The sequence below is a fragment of the Leptopilina heterotoma genome, unplaced genomic scaffold, assembly GCF_015476425.1.
Source record: "Leptopilina heterotoma isolate Lh14 unplaced genomic scaffold, ASM1547642v1 Lhet_220, whole genome shotgun sequence".
In the NCBI taxonomy this organism is placed as follows: Eukaryota; Metazoa; Arthropoda; class Insecta; order Hymenoptera; family Figitidae; genus Leptopilina; species Leptopilina heterotoma.
The window spans coordinates 951,746-977,967 of record NW_025110938.1 but is presented as its reverse complement, the minus strand read 5'-3'; the positions used below and the strand labels follow the sequence as shown (position 1 = coordinate 977,967).

Sequence of the window (26,222 nt, the reverse complement as noted above, 5' to 3'; positions counted from 1 at the left end):
CGAATTGTTGCAAAGAATTTTATTAAAAAATTTGATAATAGAATTTCTTCGAAGAATTTTATTATTCAGGAAAATAATTAAATTCTCGTGCAGAATTTTATTAAAATTTTTGAAAAAGATTCTGTTTAAAAAAATAATTGAATTGTTTCGAAAGATTTATTAAAATTTTAGAAAATAATTGAATTCTTTCGTGAAATGTTATTAAACATTTTTTTTAAATTGAATTTCGTCTTGAAATTTTATTAAAACTGTATTAAAAATAATTGAATTTTTGCAAAGAATTCATTAAAATTTTTGAAAATAATTCAATTCTTTTGAAAAATTTTCTAACGAATTTATTAAAAATTGAATTCTTTCGTGAAATTTTATTGAAAATAATTGAATTTTTTCAAATATTTGTATTAAAAAAAATAATTGAATTATTTTGAAGGATTTATTAAAATTTTTGAAAATAATTTGAATTCTTGCGAAGAATTATATTAAAATTATTGAAAATATAAACAATAATAATTAATTATGTACTTAATATGTGAATTTTTAAAATTTTGATTATGAAATTATTCAAAAATTTATTTTTGAAAATAAAAAATTTTGTGATTTATGATAATAATAATTATTTAGAAAGCGCGCCTTAATGTTTTGGAAAGCACTGATTGGCTGATTATTCCCTCGGAAAAAAAAGAATTTTTAATTTTTGAGAGCGTCATCTATATTTTTTCAACGGACAAACTTGGAACTAAGGCCCAAGCTTTGCTATTTTTTATACATGTATAAAAACGATAAAAACATATACACCGAAAGGACCAAAAATATCTTTAAATTTATAAATTACACAGAAAAGTGTATAAATAAAACTACTTTTATTATTTATAACGAAGCATAAATATGAACTAATAAAATTTGAAATTTTTTCAGACAGGTATGTTGATCACTTTGTTTATTTCTATAATATTTGCATAATAAGTGTTATGTTGTCGGAAAGAATACTCTTAACTTTTCATAGTTAATATAATAATTTTAACTAAATATGAAACAATTGAGTATTTGCTTTAAGTTACGTAATGATATAAACTTGAGAAATTGTAACAAAAACCCTGTAAATATCGGTTTTATCAACTAATAAATATTTCTAACCTCAAAATTACTTTGGAAAATATGGGTAAAGGGGGTAAAGCAATAAGGCAAAGTGTATTAAATTCATGTAAATGAAACGATTCCCCAACATTTTTTATTAAAGTTAATAATTTCTTTGTTTTCGTATTTTAGCTTCTTCATTTTGGGTATAAGAAAAATTGCATGATAATCTTTCACAATGACTACGACAAAAACTCCGGTTTCGATTCTAAACGAAATGATGGTAAAAAAGAGAATAATTCCTGCATTTGATTTACTCGGCACTGAGAGTATAAATTTGACGACACGATTTACATACCAAGTTTCTTGTGATGGACTAATTGCAACAGGAAGTGCAAGAACTAAAAAAGAAGCTAAACAAGAATCGGCGAAGGAAATGTTGGAGAAAATTGCAACACGAGATGCTCAATTAAAGGAAAAAGCATTAAAGAGGCCACTCGTTACAGAACAATCAAGAGAAAATGTAGTTGAACCAAAAAAATCACGAGTCGCTCCAGGGCAAAATTTTATTGGCCCCCTAATCGTAGGTTCATTATTATAATTCATTTATTAATAATAATAATTAGATTAATAACTAATTAATAACTAAAAATTTGAGAATAATTGGATTCCTTTGAAAATTTTATTATTTATGAAAATAATTGAATTTTTTTCTAAAATAAATGCTCTTTTACTTTTAGCAACTCTGTTCGAAAAAATTTATGGAACTTCCACAATATAAAATTGATGAAACGGGTCCTGCTCACATGAAGACATTCTCTGTCACCTGCTCTGTTTCAACATTAACTGCTTATGGTTATGGAAAAACGAAAAAACAAGCTAGAAATGAAGCTGCATTCAAGATGTGGGAAATGATCCAAGAACAAATATCCGCTGATCCGCAGAATAATGACATAAAAAAAGAATTACAATCCTCATTAATTAAAAATTCAAAAGAATTGCCTCCAGACAATGAAATCGTTCAGATAAATTCAACGAATGGACAATTTGCAAATAAGCTAAAAACTCAAGACGAAAACACAATTCCAGATTCTTCTACAGTGAAAATTGATAAAATTCTTGAAGCAAAAAACGAAACAACTTCCACGCATGATGCTCCATTAAGCCATGAAAATGCTTCTTCATCGGATGAGAAGACTACGAATGAAAAAACTGTGTCTGATGGTGCTGTAAAGGTCCACAATCCACTTGCAACAAAAATTAAATCTTCGATTAAGGAAAATGAAACAGACTCTCCAACATCTAATGAAACAGAAGTTACTACCGAAAATGTTAAGGTTCACAATCCCCTCTCAACAAAATTACAAAACCCTCAAAATTCTCCACTATTGAAATTTATGCAAATGAAGGCGGATTCAAATAAATTACTCATAACTGATGGACATTTTAAAAAATGTTTCGAAGATGAAATTCGTCAACCCATATTACAGCAAGTGGTGAATTTAATGAAAGAAATAAATTCTGCGCAAGAAATAACCGAGAAATTTTTTTCCGAAGTGAGAACAAATTTTATCGAATTATTAAAACCATTGAAATTAATATACAAAAGTAAAAAATTAGAGACAAAATCAAGTAAATTTATTATGTTCGTCGAAATTTCTACAAATCCAGACATCAATGAAATTGGAATTGCCGACACTCTACATCAAGCGGAAATAATGGGTATAAAACAAATTTTACAATTATTAATCAAGATGCTGTAAAATAAATTTCGAAACTCCTTTCAACTAGACTGAACAGATTTTCCAACAGCTAATTTAAAATTGAGAATTGATTCCACAATTAATTTTTTAAGAGAGGTATGGACTCATTTTCAGTTATAACTCATTATTTTACCGTAATAAATTGTTCTCTTGTTTTTCAACTCAAAATATTTTCAGTGGCATGAAATTGATTTTTTTGTTTAAATAATATATTTTGAAAATATTTTTATTTGAGTTTAGTTTGACAAGAGAATTTCATGATTATTAAATTACTTATTATAATATTTCTTTTACTTTTGTTAATGTAAAAAATAATTTAACGAGATAGCAAATTAATTTTGCATAATTGTTGCATGATAAAAACACTCAAAGTGTTCTTTCTCTTATGGAGAACGATCTCGTCAAGTTAATAAATAATTTTCTTGTTAAAAAGATATATAATGTAATAAATAAGTGTAAGAAAATATAATATAAATAAAAATTGTTAAAAATTTCATTCTAATAATTTTTATTAAATTAAAAGATAGTTTTTTTTAAATATTTAATTCTTTTATTTTTTAGTTTTTTTTTAGTTTTAATAGTTCTTTTAAATTTTTTTAGTTTAAATACAGTTTTTTTAATTTTCTATAAATTTCAATGTTCGAGCCCTGCACTTATTTTAAAACAATTGATTTTCTATTTGATATCACATAGCAAGGCAACTCCTCGTAAAGTCCAATGTCGTGGATTATAATCTGTTTCGAAATCAATTGATCCCACGTATTTTTGATCAGTTCTTTGGGGTTTTCTATAAATTGGACATTCGTATAATTTTGGATCTTTACCTGCAGTTGTATTAATGGCGTAAATATAAATTACTGGCATTTGCTCGTAGAGAACTTTTGACTTGCTTTCAACGAGTTTTCCACTTTTTCGATCCAATGATGCCCCCTCGAGGAATAGACCGTGAACGTAAACACCCTCTTGTGGTTGATCCTTGATATCTTCCTTATTGTAACGAGTTATTAAATTTTGCAGAACGACTGAATCCAAAGCCCATCCTTTATGTGCTCTGGTAACTTCCTGATACAAGAAAGTGAAACAACAAAAAGTGAAGCGATTCCCAAAGGAGGAGCAAAAAATATAATATTGGAATTTATTTCACCTGACGCATTGCGGTTAAAAATCCCTGAGGATTGAAAAATCCAGTCATCCAAAATGCAGTTGGTCTTCCATTATTACACCATTGACGGAATTGATAATCTCTTTCCAATAATTCCGTGTACCAGAAACCTAGAGTCGCTGATTCCCATGATATTTTCGACCATTTATCGGGAATTCTTGCATCGTACATCGCGTCCAAGGATGTACGTAAATTTTGGCTCATTACTATTGTGCCATCGATTGCCAACTTTAGATTTGTCAAGGTAGTGTGCACCTCCTTAATCACTCTCATAATTCTAAATCATAATTTACAATTTTATTTTATTTATGTTTTCGTTTTTTCACAATATTAGGGTTGGCTCAGTTCAGCAAATCAGGGAATTTAGGGAAATGTCGGAGAAAGTAAAATTAGTAAGGGAAATCGGAATTTTATTAAAATTATCAGGCTTCGCACTCATCTACTAAAATCTACTATTTACTATGTACTTTTCTTACGTTATACTACTATTTGGATTTTTTTTAGATTGCAGCCACTAAAAGCTACTATTTCTGTTTTTTTTGTTGAGAATTTCCACTACTTTAAATTCGCTAATACCTATAAATCAAAAAAACTATTCTCAAAAATTATAATCAAATTCTTTAAAACGATTCAATTATTTTCAAAAAATATTCGAAATTCAATTATTTTCAATATTTAATTTTTTTTATGAAAATTCGCAAAACAATTCAATTATTTAAAAAAAAAATTGATAAAATTCATCAAAAATTCAATTATTTTCAAAAATAACGAAATTTTTCACAAAAATTCAATTCTTTTGAAACATTTTAATAAATTATTTCAATTATTTTTGAAAATTTTAATAAGATTCTTAGCAACTATTCAATTACTTTCATAAATAATAAAATTCATCGCAGGATTTCAATTATTTTCTAAAATTTTAATAAATCCTTCTAAACAATTCAATTATTTTTCTAAATAGTAAAATCTTTGCAAAAATTTAATTATTTTCAATAAATTTTCGGGAAAGAATTTAATTTTTTTCTTAATTCGTTATAAAATTTTTGAAAGCAATGCAATTATTTTCTAAAATTTAATAAATCCTTCGAAACAATGCAATTATGTATTTCTATAAATAGTAAAATTCTTAGCGAGAATTCAATTTTTTTTATAAAAATATTTCTATAAAATTCTTCAAAACAATTCAATTATTTTCAAAAATTTTAATAGAATTCTTTGTAAAATTTAATTATTTTTAAAAACTTTTCGCAATTCAATGATATTTAATATTCACTGTTTTTATAAAATTTCCAAACAGAATTCAATTATTTAACAAATTTTTTGTTAAACTTTTTGTAAGATATTAATTTTTTTCATGAATAATAAAAATTTCTCTGGAATTTAATTATTTAAATTAGAATTTGCATAAAATTAGACGAAAGATGAAATCAATTATTGAAGTTTTATAAAATTCTTCTCTAGAATTAAATTATTTTTTTAAATATTTAAATTCTTTCGCATGAATAATAAAATTCGTAGCAGGAATTAAATTTATTAGCAGGATAAGAAAGAAGTAAATATTTTTGATGAAAATTAGTAAAAAGTCAGGAAATTAAAATATAGAATGGAATTTTTCTGTTCTGTGAGGTTTCTAAAACGAGTTTTTTTGTTCAAGTTTAATTTTTCGATAGCTACTTTTTTACTACTTTTTTTAGTTTGAAAGCTACTTTTTGCCACTTTTTTTAAAATTAATTATCGAGTGCGAAGTCTGAAATATTCCATTTCTAGAATTTCTCTGTATAAAAAAGATCCAAACCTGTCGACTTCTTGTCTCAAAAAAATGTTCATCGGTAACAATGGTCCCATTCTTTGTAGCGATTCCTTGACTTCAAAGGAATTATACTGTTTCGGTAATTTATTGAGCATATCATCGGCCAATCTGTAGACGACACTTTCCCTCGTTTCACCACCTTGGGAGCCACCTTCTTTTGGTTGAACGCTCAGAATTGTATCCAAAATACCCTTCGCTGTGTTTATTTGATAAGTGATGTCAGCATTCGGATGAAGTCCAAAAACTTCTGGTGTGTCATTCGCCGGCAGATTGTTTATATAGTCGAGGTATCCGTGAAGATTTCGCGTTTGTGGTACCCTGTAACCTCTGTAAAATTCAAATCCCTGACGAAGAAGTACATCGCAGAACCAGACATGAGTGAAGGTGGTGAGTAGACGTTTGTCGAAATCGTCAGTAACTCTTCCACCGTATTGCACCTTTGGGACAAGAATTTTGTGTCATCTTTTATTTTCATACCTTGATCTGAATTTTATTATACTGTTTAATAATTTTAATTTAGTTTCTGAATTTGATTCCCTGATTTCCCTGACCGAATCGGTTCAGAAAAATTCCAATCCAATCCAATTGGAAAAAAATTCAGAAACTAAATTAAAAATTAATTAATTAGAATTAAAATTATTTAAAAGAAATTACTTCTCCAAGCATGTAACAAACGGTTGGCCAAGAGACTCCTTTCTTCGGATCCATGTCATCTAAATGATTCTGAATGAATTGGACGGATGCTGCAAAATCTGCTTGATTGAATTCGTAAGGAATGTTCCAGCCTAGTGGACCAAATTTTCTTCGTTCTTGAACGACTGTGTGAAGAAATGCAACAGCGTACAGAAGAGGAGGCCATTGAGGTTGAGTACTGTAGTCCAAGGTGTCTTGATTAACTCCTTGATAAGTTCGCTTCAAACTGGCTCTTATACCCTGAGGTGGTTCATTCGTGAACTTTATAGCCATCTGAAAGGAAAGACGAAAAAATACACCAGAGGAACCAAATAGAAAATTACACTGTAAATAAAAGGTTCTAAATTAGAGCTAATTTTCGGTATTAAAATAGAACCAAATGATCATTTAGTACCAAAATTGGTTCTTAATTAGTAAAATTGTTTAAAAGTTCACCTGTAACAATCCAATTGGAAATTGTGCATGCACTTCTGTTGTCATCCATAGTCGGAAGGAATCGTGAATATTGTCAGTCTCAACTAAAACGTCCATTGCTTCCGTACAGAATGGGATTGATAGGTGAATATTTTGCAAAAGCACCCAACCACCATCGTTCATTGCGTCACTTATCATTCTTCTTGCATGATACTCTTGACCCTGACCCATTGAAACTGATCGTAGTTCTGAAAAAGGTGATATTTTAAATCAGGGTTGTCACAGGTCAGGGATTTTTGTGAAAAGTCAGGGAAATTAGAATTGGTCAGGGAATTAGTGTTCATAATCATTTGAAGAAGCTATACTCACGAACTGCTTTCTGCTTCGCCAGGATCGTAATTTGAGGACTTGGATCAGAACCAATTGATAAAATACAAATAAGAGGAGTTCGTGGTTCAGACTCGAGCCAAGTTGCCTCCAAGTCCAAAATTTTCGCCTCGCCATACTCCTTGCCCAAAGATTCAATAACATATTTCTTCGCCTGCGACAATGTTCTATCCGGACTCCACGAGCGGATCATCAAAAGTTTTCGAAATACATCCAAACTCTTCTGATAACCACAAGGAAGATCCTCCTCCTCCGGTCTCTCCCTCTCGTACCATTGTCTCCATTCTTTTTCACTGAATTCAATTTTCGTCAGCACTTCCGAAAACACTTCCAATTTGCTAATTTCCACCAGATTCAACCAAGTGATATCTAAAATCCAACGAAAGGGTTTTGGAGCCACTGCATTAAGATCGAGTGATGCTCCGCCTTTAATAAACGCCATGAATTCAGCGTGAGAAATTATTCCCCGATGACAATCAATTTTCATCGCAAGCATCAGAGTGAATAATGATTTGTGCCGTTCGTAAAGACTTCTCAATGTGAATGCCCACACCTCGTGGGTAAGATGACAGAGAATGTTGTCAATTCGTTCTAGTGTTATGGAACTTTTCGTTGATTTTGTTATCGAATTGTCGAAAATTGTCAAGAATTGTTTCAATGAATTCTGATACATGTCATTAACGTTTGACATTTCGACGATGAGGAAATAGAGGATTGAACCACGTGCGGCGACGGCTCGGAATTCTTCTCTGGCGATTGTGATTTTTTTCTCAGTAAGAGCTGAGACTTGTAATTTTTCATTGACTGATTCGGCTGTGGATTTCGTTTCTTGGAGGACGTTTATAAGAGCCTCGTCATCTACCAGTGAACCTTCGGATGATGTTAGTCTGTGTAGTAAAGTGCTCTCAAGTTCCTTCATCGATCTCTGATTGGTCATTACCGATTCGAATAGTGCTACCCTCTCAGCTTCGAGTTCGGATTTTTCCATTAGAATCACACGACCAAGGAGCTGATCCTCCAAACCTTGCATTGTGACAGTGAAATCTATTATTGAAGTTTTGGCCGAAATTTCCGGACTGTAGGCGGGATTGGGAAGTTTTGTTGTTATGTAAAGCATGAAACCGGGCATGACGTCGCACTCCTTGTCGCCGACGATGACTTTTTCGATAGAGCCGGATTTTATGAAGTTCTTTTCGAGAACGTTGTCGATGACAGGATCGAGCTCCTCGGCAACGTCTTCGATTAGAAGGGGTCTTCCTAGGGATAAACTGTCTTCGAGATGAGTTCGGAAGTATTTATGATTAAGGGACGTGATTTGCAGTTCATTGGCTGATTCCTTGTTTTTAACCCACATTTTCCCTTGATTTTGAGGATCCATCAGCAGAGGATAGGAGGAGGACTTCGTTACGATCAGAGCATTCTGTACCGAGAGTTCGTCATTTGGTAAACCTTGTAGGGTCCATTCGGAGACTGTGGATGAATCGACTAGCATGTTGATTATGTTTAGATTTTGGGTGAAGGGAATTGTTCTAGTTGTCAGGATGTTCATCCAAGATGATACTAGGGTCGCTCTGTATTGCTGATTATACGGGCCACAGTAGGAGAGAAAACCGGTCGCTAAGAGAACGTCGCCTACTAGTCGCCCCAATTGGACTTTGAATTCCTTACTTTGCTCCGTCCATCTTATCTTCTCGCCACCTAAACCGTTGATTAGAGCTGTTGCAGCTGTCATTTTTCGGAGACAAACGTTCGCCGCTTCGGTTAGTCGCTGCTTTTCGGAAACTGCAGCATGGTATTGTTCCTTAACAGCCTGAAGGGCCATTTCCCTTTCCAACAGTTCGCGTTCAGCGTCTGCAAGATCGTCCATAGCTATCTTGAGTCTAGCTTCCTGGAGTGTTAGATTCGCCTTCAGGGGAAGAACCTCCTTGTTCACGGAATGAAAAAAAGACATTGCTTTCGTCCAAGACAGTAGACCTGCCACATCGCCACATACTCGCCTGGCTGTTTCCATATTATAATCCTCCATTTTGAAATAAGGTTGTAATAACTCTACCATTTCGTTATTAATGATATCCTTTGGATAGTTTTGCAATTGAAGGAGAAAAGTCGCACTGGCCATCATTTTTAACGACTCTGCCCAGGAAGGTTTGGGACACTGAGCTGTAGCATCCGGAACGACGGAACCAATCTTCCTTTGAAAGAGAATAAGCACACAGTCCATAATTCGCATTATCAAATGTGGTGGTCTGCCTAATTTCCGTACAGTCGCTATATGAGCCGGTTTAATTGTATTTAAGGCAGATTCAGCTTCCTCCAAAGCCGGTTTAGCTGCTTCTAATTTCTCCTCCGCTCGGGCTTTCTCATTTGCAATACACTCGACAAGCAGTTCAGCCTTCTCCTTAACCTTCTGCACCTGATTCTTAAAAGTCTCGGCCTGCATCGCCCGTTCGGTGACCTCCAACAATACAGATTCAGCCTTTTCGGATGCTTGCACAAGTTCCTGTTCCATAACAGCCAAGTCCCTTTTTAATATTTCCACTGATATCGAAGCTTCCTCTAACTTTGCTAATCCAGTGTCCATTCTCTTTGCACCCTCACCCAGTTCATGTTGCTTCATATGATAGATGTTCTTATACCCACCAATGAAATTCAGGTACGATTTCGGTGTCACATGAGTCGCTCTTCGGAACCGTTGAAAATATTCCGCAGAAGTTTTCGCCACAACATCCTGTATAGTCCCTAAAGCATTCACCAACTGTCCTTTAACTTCCACAGTACACGCTATTTCGAAATCATGAAGAAAATGTTGCGCCACTAGCGTCAAAGCATCACGTGGCCATGGCTGGAACCAATCTATCGTACACCCGGAAATTAGAGCCGGAAATCTCTGCGCTCTATTTCGGAACTTCTCGCCCACTGGTGAGAAGCAGAAAACAACGTGTAAATTCTGACACGTTCTTTGCAGAAAATGCTCCATTACAATTTCGTTGTTCAACGTTCGTTTTGGATTCTCCCTCTTCAGCGATGGAGTGAGCTCGGAAATAATTTCCGCCTGCTCGTCCCGAGTGAACAAATTACTAATGACACCGGAACTTAAAATATTATTCAGATACTCCAAAAAACCTTCTTCCTTAATATCCAAATCAGTGAAAATGAAAGTTGTACCCTTTCCTTGACCGCCGCAAGTTCTGTAGAGAAATTTTAGGTCTTCCAAAAAGTTCGCAACGTTATAGGATCTAGTCAAGGTGATTTGGAAAGTTTTATAACCGGCGATGAATGAGGAAAGTTTTGTTAGACTCTGCTTTCCAGAACCACCAACTCCGACTAACATCACATTACCCCTTGGGTGTCTAATAACTCTGGAAATTTTCACCAAATGAAGCATTGCGTCCGGAAAGAAGACCAAATCCATTCCGGAACCTCTTTGCATCTCGTTAAATTGCGAGAGAAACATTTCTAATCTGTCTCTTAGTACTTGATGATCATAAACTGGTTCGTAAACTTTCGGTAACTCCATATCAGTGTCTTCTCCTTCCTCTCCCGTTGGTTCTGGTGCGTCCCTGAAAAAACATAATTTCTAAAATCGTTCAAATTTAAAATCATATAATAAATAAATACCTCATAAAATCTACAAAAGCTGGATCTAGATTTATCATGTTAGTATAAGAATCACCGAGGCTATCCTTGACAACTTGGATCAATTCCTTATCGAACCAATTTTTATCAGCTTTTAATGTAAATCGGTCACTAAACACACGGGTACATTCGTGCTTCCACAATAGCATCAATATACTCTCCTTCTCAATGACTGTCGATAAAGTTCCAACCATTCCTTGCCAGATTCTCGATAAATCCCTCAAACTAAAAACATAATGGAACTTTGCCGGAGTTGGCAACAAAGCGTCCCTTGTCTTCTGCCACAGTACCCTTGTCAATGGAACCAATTTCTTTACCAAATTTCTCACTTCAAGAGAAAATCCCCGTTTGGAATTATAATGTCCTTCGCCTAAAACACTAAAAATTCGATCCACCGACGAATCATTCGGCAAAGTGCAATTAAAAATACAAAACTGCCTCTTCAATCTCGAAGGTATGTCATTCCGTCCCCCACCTGGTTGACCCATAGCGCCCAAAAATGTAACATCAACAATACTGGTGAAATCACCAGGTTTCTCCAGTGAGTAAAAACCTTTCATATCCATCGTTTGTCGAACAATTTCATTAGTAATTTGATCACCCCATTCGTTAATTTGTGGAAGATTGATATCGTCGATGAAAACCAACATTTTCTTTCCACCAGGAGGACCGAAAGTGTTTCCCATTCGTTTCTCGACGTAACTTTCAATTGTCTTTTGGAATTGATAGGGAGTTGTTGCCGAGCTGAAATTAAAGGATCGACTCAGAGTTGTTTCTGGATTTGCTCGCTTCATATAGGCTTTCAGCATGACAGTCTTGGCTGAACCTTGTTCTCCAGTCAGTAGTACTGCTCTGTCCTGTCGACCTATCAGATCGATTAAATACTGAATTCTCACATTATCGGGAATTGGCACTAGAATACTGTTGTAATCCGGTGTTGCATAATCCGGATAAACGTAGTTTGTCACTAAACTGTTCCAAACATCCCATTTACCCTTCTCGTTGACGAAAAAATGAAATAGCGTCGCCTTTGGATGTTTTTCCGACTTTGGTAGATCTAGGGATTCAAAATTGTTACGGAGATATTGGTCGAATTTCAGTCTGTCATCAGTTTCGAGTAGAGTGCCTATTCCCCAGATTAAAGCGAAAACGTAAAATCGTCTCAGGTGTTCAGGTGTCATTGGCTGGGGATGTAACTTTTCCCCCTCGTCTTCGTCATTCTCGTTTTCGACTTCTACTTCCTTTGGTACTAATCCTTCCAGAAGGCACAACATTTGTCTCACCATGTTGCACTCTAGAACTTGGATCGAGAGAATAACGTTCTGGGTTGTCCAGGTGTATATCTAGAAATTAGGAAGAGATTAGAAGAAAAGTAAACAAAAGCAAAAAGTGCGAGTACCTGAACGAAGGATTCCTCGAATGATTTTTCGAAAACTTCCTGCTCTAGGGGTGTTCGTCCCTTCAGCCAAGCAGTAACAACTGGATTCCAATCTAAACCCGAAGAGCTCATGTACACCATTCCATTTCTCGAGACAGTCGCAGGACTAGCATTGTCGATATTATGTGGTTCGAATATAATTTTACACGTCGGTGCCATTGATAATCGGTCTCCATTAGCTAGAGTCAAGGTTTTGTTATCATCCAATACCGAGTTCAGGTTCTCAATCCAAATACTATCGACGGGTCCGTCTAAAACCAACCAAACATGTTCTCCAGGTTTTAATTTCAACGTCTTTCGCCATAATGCCGAGAAAATTCCGTCTGTCCAGTCGTTCGTCGCTACGTCCAATCGTCCGAACATCTGAGCAGCTGTTATACTTTTTGGATTCATTCGCATTTCCCTGTAACATTATTTGTCTTTTTCTAACTCTCCGTAAAGTAAACAATAAATCGGACTATTAATGCAATTAACAAAACTGGTTATCATAAAAGAAATAAAAGTCACCTGTGAGCGTCTCCGCATTGGGTCAAAGCTTTCATCAGAACATGAATACAGGTCGTTTTACCAGCTCCGGTTGGACCTAGGGTCATAATTCCATGTCTTACTCGTTGTGTCTCATACAATTGGATCAACTTCAAAACCCAAGGTGGATGATAAATCAAACCAGCTTCCTGAATTTGTTGATCGATCGCAGACTCTAATTCCGGATAGGCCGTCTTCTCGAGAACTTGATTGGGAAATAAATCAGCTACCAATGATATAAAAAGTGGCTCATCCTCATCTAGAAAAGAAAAACAATTCTACTGTTTGCTTTTTGCATTCAAAGACGAATTATCATCGCACGATTACCTATCAGTTTCGAAAGATTCATATCTCGCAGTACACGCATCACTATCGTACTCTCTGAATCCTTCGAATTTGTTCTCTTAGCTGCTCCAAGAGTTCGCAAAACCGAGAGAATATTTCTCAATCCAAAATCATAATGAACTTGTTTCGTGAGTTGTTCCTCGCATAATTTATAAAGAGTGTAAAATTTCCTCGCAAGTGTGATGTTCTCCAGAAAACCGCAACTCGCAAGTTTCACTCTAATAATAATCTGCCTGTCCGGCACCATCATCGCCACTGTTCGAAATTGTATTTTCAAATTTTCCGGCAACTCCTTTCGACCAGCGTAACCTGGATTCTAAAAAAAAAATGAAAGTACGATCCAAGATATAGATTTCGAAACATAAAAGTGGGGAAGAAATTAATTCAAACGATGATAAGTAAATCTACCATGGTGATGAATATTCCTAATTCGGGATTCATGTCAATTTGATCTCCATCTGTGAATATAAATTGCTTCTTTTTTTCTTTCTTAGCGGCTAAAACGACGGCTACTTGTTGTGCGGCCACCGAAAGAACCGGAAGTTCAATTCTGTTGAATTCGTCGAAACATCCCCAGGATCCACTTTGAGCGAGTCCTTTGTAAATACGACCGAGACCTCTGTAGTCCATTTGATCGGAGCAATTGAAAACCACGACGTATTTGGCTAAAGTTTTCCCCATGTCCTTTACTGTTTCGGTTTTTCCCGTTCCGGCTGGTCCGCAAGGAGAGCCTCCCATTGACATCGATAAAGCTTGAGCCAGTGTTATGTAACATCTATTTGTCAGAGAAATTCCTTTGTAAAACTAGAAACAATTCCAAAAGGGTATTCGAAGAATTGCAGAATTTTCGAAATTATAAAAACCTGTCTGTTAGTGGAGTTATCACCAATCTTTCCGTACATCCTAGATATTCGTTCATGTAAGTAAACTGAACGTCTGTTATGTGAATGGCAGTCTTGTCCAGGTCTTCTTTGAAGTAAAATCGACATTGCTTCAACCACTCGAAATCGTTCACTGAACGAACGTTCAAACGGCACTGAAATATATAGAAGAATATAAAACTTTGAAAAATAGTACGTAATTATCAAACTAGATCATACGGACCAGAATGTCGAAGATGTCACGCTGATGAACATGAATTGTAATCAAAGTTTCGAATTTCGTTCTATCAATTTTTGTCAGATCTCTAGTGGTCTGATCAATTAGAGTATTCAGCAATTCTAAAAATCGGTTATTCGTTTCGCCCATAATTTTTTTGTCCGCTTTCGCCTGCATTAGAGCGAGTTCCGCGTCCCTTGTCCAAATCATCTGTATTCCTAGAATGCCAACTTGAGCTGGCATCTTGTCGAGAAATAGAAGTAAATTAAAATTTTGATCATTTATCATAACGTAGGCTTGACGAATTATCGAATGCAAAGATTGTTGGGAAGTTTGCAGAAGTTGCATCAGCCATGTTTCCACTGATCCTTCAGCTCTCACTGCTCTCTCCAGCTGCAAAATTGTATTTTGGTTTTAGCATCAAAGAGTAATTACTAAGAGAAGATTAAAGACTAAAGTCGAAAGACTAAAACTAAAGACGAAGGACTAAAAACTAAAGAATAATAGACTAATGGACTAAATGAGTAATAGTCTTCAATTTTTACAATAATAGTTTCCCCCTCGGATGAGATGATAGCCATCATCTTGTTGTACTCGATATCGTGGAATTTGACAAATCGGGTGTTATCAAAAATTGACAGTAAATGATTCTGAATTGTATGGGAATCGGAAGCTTGGCCTAAAATTTCCAGCAAGGCGGGATCACTGACGAAAAAGAATCTTGGGAACATCATTCTCTTCTTTTCCAAGTACCTGAAAGAAAAAGCATCATTAAGTATACAGAAGAAAGAGGAATAAAACTTTTACCCAGTGGGTAATTTACCGACAGTAGGTAATAGTAGAACACTTACCCACTGAGGGATTTCTGACACAATTCCAATTGCTCCTGCAAATGTGGGAGCAGTTGTTTAAGTAAATCATCCCCGACGCAGCAAGGAACAACTCCAGGTGTTTCATGAGCCCTTTGCATAATCTTCTGCCAACTTTTGTCAATTTTACTAAACCTCTTTGCTTCCTTAGGCAACTGTTTAGCAATGTCACCGCCGACAAAGACCGCCTCAAGATAAACCCACATATTTTGCACCAACAACCACCTCTCCAAAATTTCGTTAGTATTCGACAAATCCCCTAACCATTGTTGTATCTGTTTCCTGAACGGTGCATTGTAACGATTCGACATCAGAGAACCCAGAATCATGAGACTATCCTCGAGTTGTCCAATTGTTTCCGCTGTCGTATCACCTCTCAGCAGCAGTTCGCCTCTATTATTAAAAGTCATGAAGGTCAGTTCATGCGATGACCATTCATTAACAACTTGTCTGAGTTTAGCTTCAATGTCCTTCTCCTTCATCGCCGAAATACAAATATCCTCAATGTCCTCCTTATGCTTCAGTAAAGGCGCCTCAAGAATATTCTTCAAACAAAAACCCTCGCTCTCCAAATCAAACGTAAAACTAGTGACCTCAACAATTCTCTGCCAATGCCTCGGTTTCATCGCCTTATTCGCCATCAACTCCAACAAAGGACACATATCATTAAAATCATCAATTGTCTTCTTCAATGCAAAAAACGCCGGCCATTCCTTCAAACCCTTCGGCAATTTCCGACATCGATTTTGAAATTCCATCAATTCGTTATTTATCTCTTCAATATTGACCTCACCCCAAGGAATATCGTAGTAACTACTAACCCTATCAATAACATCATTGTACAATTTGTACAATTTCTGCAGAAGATTCAATTCCTTTCTGATCTGTGACAATTCGGGATAATCCGTTGTTGGCAGTCCAAATAATTCCTCTCCACTCTGATAGGTTTGTAATTTCCTCCACATTCCATCGAAACGATTTTGAAATAATATCTGTCTGTCTGATGCCTCACGGGGCGTGAGACCTGCTTGCATGGGACCTGAGTGTCTGTACTCTTCGCAATACGTCTCATTGTCGTAACGAAACTTTTCCAAATTGTTCCGCAATTCCTCCTCGAATTGTGGCTGAAGAGTGAGAAGAAGGACGTGACTGTCTAGAGCACGAGCTTGTAGTTGTTGCCAAGTGTAACGGAGATTGTCCACTTGTTCGAGGCATTCACGATCGACTGGCACGTCGTATCTGGTGACGATATTAAAAGCCTCCTCAATCGGATCGATCTTTAATTCCATGTCGACTTCCTGCTCTCGAATTTTTTTCAGAGTCTCCATTATCAGGCGAACGTCATCGAGGTCACGTATTTGTCGATCAAGTTTCCTTTCCATCTCGTTGATCACTGCGTAAACGTACTCCATTTCGCGACGGTACTTCTTCTTCATCGCTTGTCCAATCTTGTGGGTCGATCCTAAAAATGAGATTTTATCACTTGAAATTCTAGGATGAGGTACCATTTTATCATACCTTTAATATCCATATAAAGTCCGTATTTGAGTTTCTCCGTCGATATAGCAATGGACGATCCAAGAATCACCATATCCGGTTCAGTGGCTAATTTATCCTCCAATTCGCCGTGTTTCCTCAGCATACTTTCGAAATTCGTCAAAGAAGTTTGTAACAGCTCCCTAACACTCTTCTCATTCTTCCACAAGAATTTGTACGGTTTCCATCTGTCCATAAAATCATTGAGATCCTGTCGTAAATCCATTGTACACGAACTTAGTAGTCCTAGCATTTTGATAATTTCCTTATTCTCCATAACAAGAGTGTAGAAATTCCTCAGCTGAATTGGAAATTCGGGTCTCTCTTCGGAAAATATTTTGAACAATCTTCGTCGTCTTGTTTTTGGATCTTCTGGGTTTTCTAAACTCTTCTTCTCGGCGTCGATCTGCGCCTTTGACACAATGTCGCCTAGATTCTTCTTTGGCGCCCATGGCAAACTCTTCCAGTGATGCTGTTGATAAACCGTGAAAAATAATTATTACCGATTCAAAACTCGCTGTAAAAATTGCTAATCTGTAGATTAGCAATTTATACAGCGAATTTTGAATCATTAATTTAATTATCATTAATTTTCTTTATTTAAAAGCGGGAGAGAGAACTTACCTTTTCGTTTCCTTTACTTCCTCCAGCGTTCCATTGGGATACACCTTTTGACACTCCGGATATCGTTCTTCCAACGGCTGATAGAGCTTCTTGTACCTCGTCTAAACTTGGACGAACAATTACCGACGGTATCATTAAAGTGGCGTGAAGTAAAAATACCGGTTGTGCTGGTTTCTCTGTACCGAAAAGAAAAAAAATCGAAACAAGTTTTCTATGTTTCTTTAGTGTTAATAAATTGAGTACCTGAATCCATTTCGAGGAGAAATCGTTTTCTAATTGCGTCCAAAGAACTTCGGGTTACTTTAATCAGTACATCGACGACTTTTCGAGAATAGTAACGTCGCATTTCGGAAACGGCATTTCGGACCATTTCCTGCATTCCTTTCGATAAACCGCCACCAGGTGTTGATAGTAATTGATGTGGATTGTCGAAACACGCCCAAACCACTGACCAATCCTGCTGCTGTTGCGATGATGTTTCGGTTCCTTTTTCCTGACCTAATGGATGCATTTCGATTAAAATTCTGTTAACGGGTACCTTCTCCTACAGCATCTAAACTTGCAGCAATATTGACAACATTGTCTTAACATTGTGAAATTTGGAGCAATATTGAGTTGATGTAAGTTTAAATGTTTTATGTTCTGAAAACGTTTTTAGAACATTGGATGTTCTTGAAACGTTATGTAGAGGACATGAAACGTTCTAAAAACGTTTTAGGAACAAGGAACGTTTCTAGAACAAAGAAGCTTTCGTGCCAAGAGGGTACCAACCATCAGCATTCAGGTAATCGAACTGATCAGAATCAGTTACACTTTTGAAAGCCGTAGCCGCATTTTTCACCAATTCCAAAACTTCTTCAACAGCTTCCTCAACCATCATGCTCTTTCGATTCAAATCTTGAGCAGCTGCTCTGCACGTTTCCTCTATTTTTTCGAAAAAGTTTTCCACATTCCATGGCTCGTCCTCAGGAAGAGTGTGAAGAGTAATTTTCTGCATACTTGCCAAAACCTGTAAGATTCTAAAACCTACTTTTTAAACTACTTTTCAAACTACTTTTCAAAATTGGCTAAATTTAGTCAAACTTTGGCTCGAACCTGTTGGTGTAGACGTCATGAACTCGGGTAATGAGGATACCGAACGTCTTTATCTGATCTAGAGTGTTCTGATAAAAATCCTTCCATCCAGTATTCGTCCAAGTGAGGGAGACAAGACCCGGTGTCAGGAGGGATGACACCCTGACAAGATGGGGCAACAGAAGTGGTCTGACTTCTAATTTAACTCTTCTTGACGTTGCGACAAATTCGTCCATCAACAATTGAAGGGAATCATTTATGAGTGTAAAGTGCTCCTTCTTGGACAGTATTGTCAGGGCAACTATTGGTAGATTCAGTTTCATTTTCACTAGACAATCCGATTCTCTAAGAAGCAGTAGAATTCGACTGTCTAGATTCACTTTCACTTTCTCAGTTTCCTGATCTAGTGCCAGTAGTGGTCTGTAAAAAATTTTTTTAATATGAGATTTTTTGCTGTCATTCTGGAATCTAAACTTGCAGTGCAGCATTGAAAAGATTATGTTGGCAATAATATTTGTGAAACTTGAAGCAATATACTTTATGGTCAGGGAAGAATAGTAAAAATTTTGTCTGGAAATCAGGGAAAAACAAAATTAATTTTTTGTAGCAACCCTGTTATATTGATGATACGAACTTTTTTAATGCTTCTTCAATCACCCAGGCATTTTGATGAGTCCAAACTTCTCCAATGTCTGTTTGGTATTGAGAAACAACGGAAATAGCGTGATTGTATCTTTTTATAAGATCAACTGTCACGGGCAGTGTTTTTAAGATGGGATGACAAGACACTGAATTTGCGAGATCATCTAAATGGACCCTGAAGAAAGTTAAGTTCTATTTATCTCTGATTATTATTATTATTATTATTATTATTATTATTCACAATTTTCTTGAAAGTATCAAATTGATACTAAAGATCAAATTGATGCCAAAAATTTGGAAAAATTTTTGATTTGATCCAAATTTTTGGTATCGCAGTTCGTTGCAATTTGATACTTTTAAGTTAACAATGTTGTTCTTAATTCAAATTTTATATTCTTTATATTCTCTATCACCAACTTTAGAGAATGTGCCCAAATTAATCTTCCAGCAATTGGTGGCAAATGCCTCGGCAATGGTGGATCGTCCCTTTGTTTTTTGAACAATTTCAAAATTCGTTCGATTTCCTTGTCACAATACCGAACGACGAGGACGTATTTTTCGTCTAATTTTGTCAAGGGGATTTTTGCGCTTACCTGAAATGATAAATTTTTTATTTTTTATTTCTTCAGATTTGTTTGTTTGAAATGACTTTGTACTATTCTACAAAAAGTTACTATTTAATAATTTTTTTTAGTTTGTTACTTTTTTTTGGTTACAAGATTTTTGGATTTAAGATACAATATTGACAATGTTAATATTGTAAGATTCGATCAAGATTGAAATAATCAATTTTCAATTACACTTTCAAAACGAGTTAGAAAACGAATACTTTGTGGTGTTTCCCAAACGTCGGCATAATTTTTCTCAATTATTTCGCCGATATCTTTTTTCAAAATATCCGTCTTCTTCATCAGTTCATCATAGTCTTTGTCGAATTCCAAATTTCTTGGATCAAGATAGTCGTAGGACTTGCTGGTTGCTATTTTCTTTGTCTCGTCGAACGTTTTCATTGCTTCATCCAAAGCTGAAAATTTTATTCTCTTATTTGGAATTTTTAAAATAGATGTAGAATTTTCAATGACAAATTTAAATGACAATGCGTGTGGTAATTAGAATTTTAAATCTTAAATGATTACTGTAGATGATCGTGGAATTTTAATTAAATTTTGTTTAATACCTTCTCCTAGTAATAGGCCCTCCATTCGCCTCTTGAACAAACCTTGATAGACTTCAATAAGGTCGAACATGGTAAGAATTTTTTTGATTCTCGCACAAAATGAATCGAATCTTCCAAAAACTTGCGTCTCGGAGAAAATGAATTCCTTCTCTGTAATTGCTGGCGAGCATCTCACGAGACGATACGTTTCTCTGTAGGCTCTATGAAATCAAGTGAAATGAAAATTTGGATTTAAAAATATTCACTGTGTCAAGTCAACGAATTTTGATGCCAAACATTCGGATCAAATAAAAAATTGATCCAAATTTTTTGATACCAAAAATTTGGATCCAAAATACCAAATTTTTGAATTTACCAAAAATTTGATACCAAAGATTTGGATCAATTTTTGATTTGATCCAAATGTTTGGTATCAGTTCGATACACTTTAGCATAAATTTGATACTTTCAAGAAAATGAAGTTAAAATTATGCATAATGATCTTTTTACAGTTTTTAGTTTTTACTTTTGGTTTGATTAATTGATTTGATTTAGATTCAGATTTTGATTTGAAATTTTAAATACTTATTTAATCGTAAGCAATGCTTCAATCTCTGCCTCGCGATACTTCTGTCCTGGCTCCAAACATTTTCCCGCCCCCGTTGGGTAATGTAATCCCTACAAGCTGCAATCATTTGATTTGTAATTTTCACCATTAGCGAACTGGTTCTCTCCGAAGTGTTGTAATATCTCGAGACACTGTAAATCAGTCTCACGGTTTGTAAAAGTGACACCAAGGAGTCTCGCATTCTCACCTAAAATTAAAAAAAGTTTTCTAAGGAATCCAATTTGGATAAATTTATTTGTTAATTTGCAAAAAAAAAAAAAAATGATGATTCACCGGATCGTCAAGGTAGAGACAGTGACAGCATTTTTCTAAAGCTTGGATGAATTTCGCATTGTCCTTCGCTTCATTGAAGCAGTACGTGACCTCATCTTCTGTGTCCACCCAATTTTTGATCAATTTCGATCTCATTACTTGAAGGCACAGGAGTGACATTTTTATCTCATGATCCTAAACAATAGGAAATACAAATAGGAATACAGATTTTTCTACAGATATCAAATTGAGAATAAAAAAAAAACGAATCAAAAATGTTGCTTCACAACACTTTTGATTCGTTTTTTGATTCTTAATTTGATATCTGAAGAAAAATTGTGAATACGAATTGAGTTCAAATTGTTTTTCTTGTTTAATTGTTTGAATTTCTTTTCTGGTAAAAGTTCACAAATTGCTTCCTCATAGAGGAAGTATTTTTTATGCTATTCACAAATTTTTTTTGTTATTCACAAATTTTTTTGTTATGCACAAATATTTTGTGTTATTCACAAATTTTGTTTTTTTATTAAATCGGATTTTAGGAAATTAATTCTTTTTTTGGAAAGTACCTGTAATTTCTTGACAAGTTGACTGAATTGCGCACCTCTGCGTTTCCAGTATTCTAATTCCTGTTGGGGACCGGAGCAATCATTTTCCCTTCGGATTTGCTTACTCTCAAGAATGAAATCCTTTAAATTCTTCGTCCAAACACGCACTCGATTTTCGACTTTTTCCCCTAATTGAATATTTGAAACGAAATTCTTGGCTTCCTCGAAATTGTGAATGTCATCCATTAGTGATTCGCCGTCATCGAAAATGCTTCCATCTTGGGCGACTTCCTCGCACACTGCACGAAATTTACAAAGACTAATTCAGATTAATAGATTTTTCGTACCAAAAAAAAACACTTTTGTTTATAAATTTTTTTAATTCTATAATTATAATTCATGATTCGCACTCAATTACTAAAACCTACTATTTATTACTTTTTTTATGTTATGCTACTATTTGGGTACTTTTTTTAGATTTCAGCCACTAAAAGCTACTATTTCTGTCTTTTTGAGAATTTACTTTAAATTCCCTAATACTAGAAATCAAAAAACTTCTGAAAAATTATAGTCTCAAATTCTTTAAAACGATTCAATTATTTAAAAAAAATATTCGAAATTCTATTTTCAATATCTAGTATTTTCATAAAATTTCGCAAAAGAATTCAATTACTTAAAAAAAATTGATAAAGTTTCATCAAAAATTCAATTATTTCCAAAAAGAATAAAATTTCAACAGGAATTAAATTAATTTAGAATAGCATTTTAAAAAAAATTTCAAAAAAATCAATTATTTAACAAACTTTCTATTATAATTCTTCACAATAATTCAATTACTTTCACTAATAATAACATTTTTCATGGAAATTCAAGTTTAAAAAAAAAATTTTTTTGATAAAATTCTAAGCAAGAATTAAATTATTTTTATAAATAATATAACTCATCGAAGAAATTCAATTATTTTTAATAGTATTTTAAATTAATTAATCAAAAACTTCAATTATTTTCACTAGTTCTAATTTTCACAAATAAAGTTTTCCACAAGAATTCAATTATTTAAAATAAAATTTTCATAATATTTATTATATTTCGGAAAAAAAATTATTTAAAACAATGTTTACAAAATTTCTTATAAAGAATTCAATTATTTTCAAAAATCACAAAATTTTTCACTGAAATTCAATTCTTTTTAAACATTTTAAGAAAATTTTTCGCAATAATTCAATTATTATTTTCATAAATACTAAAATTTTTCTCAGGAATTCAAATATGTTTGAAAATTTAAATAAAATTTTTTGCAACTATTCAATTATTTTCATAAATAATAAAATTCATCGCAGGTTTTCAATTATTTTTAATACAATTTTACAGGAATTATTAAAAAAATGTAATTATTCTAAAAAATTTAATTTCAATTCTTTGAAACAATCAATTATTTAAAAAAATGTTTTTTTTTTAAATTCTTTGGAAGAATTCAATTATTTACAAAAAAAATATAAGGATTTTTTACTGGAATTCAATTATTTTCAAAAAACATAAGAATTTTTCACAGGAATTCAATTATTTTCAAATATTTTAATAAATTTAAATATTTTTGAAAATTTTAATAAAATTCTTAGCAACTATTCAATTATTTTCATAAATAATGAAATTCTTCCCAAGTATTCAATTATTTACATAAATAATTATTCGAAAGAATTCGATTATTAAAGATAAATAACAAAATTATTTCCGAAAGTTCAATTATTTTGAGACATTTTAGTAAAATTGTTTGCAAAATTCAATTAATTTCATAAATAACAATATTCAGCACAGGAATTCAATTATTTTCAAAAGTAATAAATTTCTTCTTGGAAATTCAATTATTTAAAAAAATTCTAATAAAGTCATTTGCAAAAATTCAATTATTTTTCATATGTAAGAAAATAGTTTTTACGATTTCAATTATTTTCAAAAAAAATTTAATAAAATACCACACAGACATTCAATTATTCTAAAAAATTTTAATAGAATTCTTTGTAAAATTTAATTATTTTTAAAAGCTTTTCCTAGTTCAATGATTTTTATTATCTACTATATTTTCATAAAATTTCCAAACAGAATTCAATTATTTAAATTTGAATTTGTATAAAATTAGTCGAAAGAAATTAATTATTTAAAAATTTTTATAAAATTCTTCGCAAAAATTAAATTATTTTTATAAATATTTAAAATCCTTTCGCATGAATAATAAAATTCGTTGCAGGAATTCGATTTATTAGTAGGATAAGAAAGAATTAAATATTTTTGATGAAAATTAGGAAAAATGAGGAAAATAAAATATAGAATGGAATTTTTGTCAGTTTTGTAAAGTTTCTAAAACGAGTTTTTTTGGTCGTCAAGTTTAATTTTTCGATAGCTACTTTTTTACTACATTTTTTTAGTTTGAAAGCAACTTTTTTAAAATTAATTTTCGAGTACTAAAGTTATAATTTTTTTTTATAGTTTTAATTTTCAAATAGTATTTCCTTTATAGTTATACCTTTGAGAGCGCTGCAAAATGATCGTAGACCAGGAAGTAGAAGACTTTTAATCATGGAACAGTCGTCGTCATCCTCAATTCCAGGATGTGCGAGCGCATCCATAAAAACAAATTCAACAATTCTTTGAATCGATGGTATCACTCCTACTTTCCTGGTGTCAATCACACCCGTATAGAGATCCTTTTGAAAACCCTCTTCCGGCAATTGTTTCGTGACACTAATTCTGCAAAAATTCAATAATGTAAATTAAATATTCAGTTGTATATGTAAATTTTTAAAAATTCCAATCAATGATGGAAAATTGTTTTCATTATATATATATTTTTTTTGCATAAAAGTAAAATGTGGTACCGAAACATATAGACACAAATTCCCGAACAGGGAACCTGCCAACCATCAGTGAGAAATAATTTCTTCTTTGGAGGATCCTTTGGTTCCTTTATTTCCTTAACTTTTGGCGCTGTCGCATTTCCTTGTGGTCTGGAGGTGCTCGTCTTTGGTGCAACCTTTTGAAATTTATTAGTTAATTACTATTAGTAATATTATCAATAATAACTTATTTATTATTAATAATAATAATTTATTTATTTATTATTTTAGAAAATTTATATAGAAATTATTATAAATAATGCTTGTTTTTAAAAAATGTTTTTAATTACAAATAGTGAAAAAGAATTATTTCTAATTATTAAAAATTAAATTATTAAAATAATAATAGTAATGAAATTATTTTAGTGATTGAAAATACCGTCTCGGTTATTTTGGGAACTTCCGGTTCGTCAACTTCTTGATAGTACCACATGAGAGTTGACTTCATGTGCGGTAGGAATAATTGATTAATTTCGTCAAGCATATCGCCTTCGAAAACATTATCCATTACTTCGTGGCGGGGAAGTCCCGTAGCGTCCATCAATAATTGAAAAGCAAATTCGAGACGTGGATCCATTTCTCCCCGACGTGCTTTCCTCTCGCATTCTTCACGTCTTTTCTAAAATTCAAAAATTAATTCTCTCTCTATTTAAATAAAATATTGCGAACAAACAACTTTTTATACAAAAATCATCATTTTTCTTCAGATGCTATATAAATGTGTGAAGTAGATAATAAAGATAAAAAAATGTCTCCAACAGTTTTTGCCTAAACTTTTTTCTCCATCATCCCCAATTCTTTATTACGTTATTCTATTAATTTATTTTTATTTAATTAATTTAAGTAATTAATTACTTTTAATTTTAATTAATTGGTGCTTAATTTCTATTGTAATCAATGATTCATTTTAATATTTTTATGAATAAATTTATTTAATCATAAATAATTAATTAATCATAAATAATTTTATTTAATTTATTTAATTTATTTTTTTATTTTTATTTATTTATTTAAAAAAAAATTTTTTTTTCATTACATTTATGCGATTAATTTTAATTATAAATTATAAATTAAATAATTCTTTAATGATAAAAATTTTAATATTCTAACTAATTATTAATTAATTTCAACTGTAATTAATGAAAAAATAAAAAAAATGTATTGTCTGATAATTTTGAACCTGAAGTATATCATCTCCAGTAGCTTCTTCCTCACTAGATTCTTCTGTATTTTCCGATCCCTGTGGGACCATTTGTGGTCCTTGAACGAACATTTTGACAATTTTGGAGATAATTAAAAATTTAATGGGGAAAAAATATTTTTTTTTTTTAGAAAAAAGTTTTTTTGTTCTTCACATATTAGAAGATTTTGAAAAATTTGTGAACTTATAAAAGCGAGTAAATTCTAATACTATCGAGAATGTTTTGGAATGGAAAGTGACGATGCATGGTGAGAAGTGAGGGTGCGAGGTAGGAAGGTGTGAGTATCGTGTTTGGTACCTGGTACCACCCCCTCTCACCCCTCATTCGTATTATTCTATCCATTCTCCATATTCAATCTTAAAATTTCAATCGACCTGTGACAGTTCGTTTTCTGACTTCTAAGGTGTTGAGGAATTTTTCCCGCAAAATTTTAGAATATCAAAATACAATAATAC

The 26,222-nt window shown here is 33.1% G+C and overlaps 2 protein-coding genes across 2 annotated transcripts; one reads left to right on the top strand and one right to left on the bottom strand.

Annotated features, from left to right (window-relative positions):
• Positions 1-735: 735 nt before the first annotated feature.
• Positions 736-3,333, top strand: LOC122502120. Its single transcript, XM_043612023.1, has 3 exons — positions 736-919; positions 1,267-1,657; positions 1,815-3,333. Exons 2-3 carry the CDS (start codon positions 1,313-1,315, stop codon positions 2,835-2,837), a joined length of 1,368 nt encoding a protein of 455 aa, XP_043467958.1. The 5' UTR covers positions 736-919; positions 1,267-1,312; the 3' UTR covers positions 2,838-3,333.
• A 148-nt stretch (positions 3,334-3,481) lies between these two features.
• LOC122502098 (dynein axonemal heavy chain 5) lies at positions 3,482-25,838 on the bottom strand. Its single transcript, XM_043611992.1, has 31 exons — positions 25,746-25,838; positions 24,945-25,184; positions 24,548-24,702; positions 24,196-24,419; positions 21,696-21,973; positions 21,148-21,321; positions 20,832-21,061; positions 20,268-20,467; positions 19,891-20,114; positions 19,508-19,683; positions 19,083-19,265; positions 18,470-18,868; positions 18,146-18,393; positions 17,618-17,872; positions 17,375-17,550; positions 16,733-17,222; positions 15,197-16,676; positions 14,891-15,098; positions 14,352-14,738; positions 14,111-14,283; positions 13,656-14,022; positions 13,230-13,563; positions 12,885-13,161; positions 12,339-12,780; positions 10,922-12,282; positions 7,286-10,863; positions 6,938-7,164; positions 6,464-6,775; positions 5,795-6,246; positions 3,982-4,276; positions 3,482-3,899 (listed from the first exon to the last, which is right to left on the bottom strand). Exons 1-31 carry the CDS (start codon positions 25,836-25,838, stop codon positions 3,513-3,515), a joined length of 14,025 nt encoding a protein of 4,674 aa, XP_043467927.1. The 3' UTR covers positions 3,482-3,512.
• Positions 25,839-26,222: the final 384 nt, after the last annotated feature.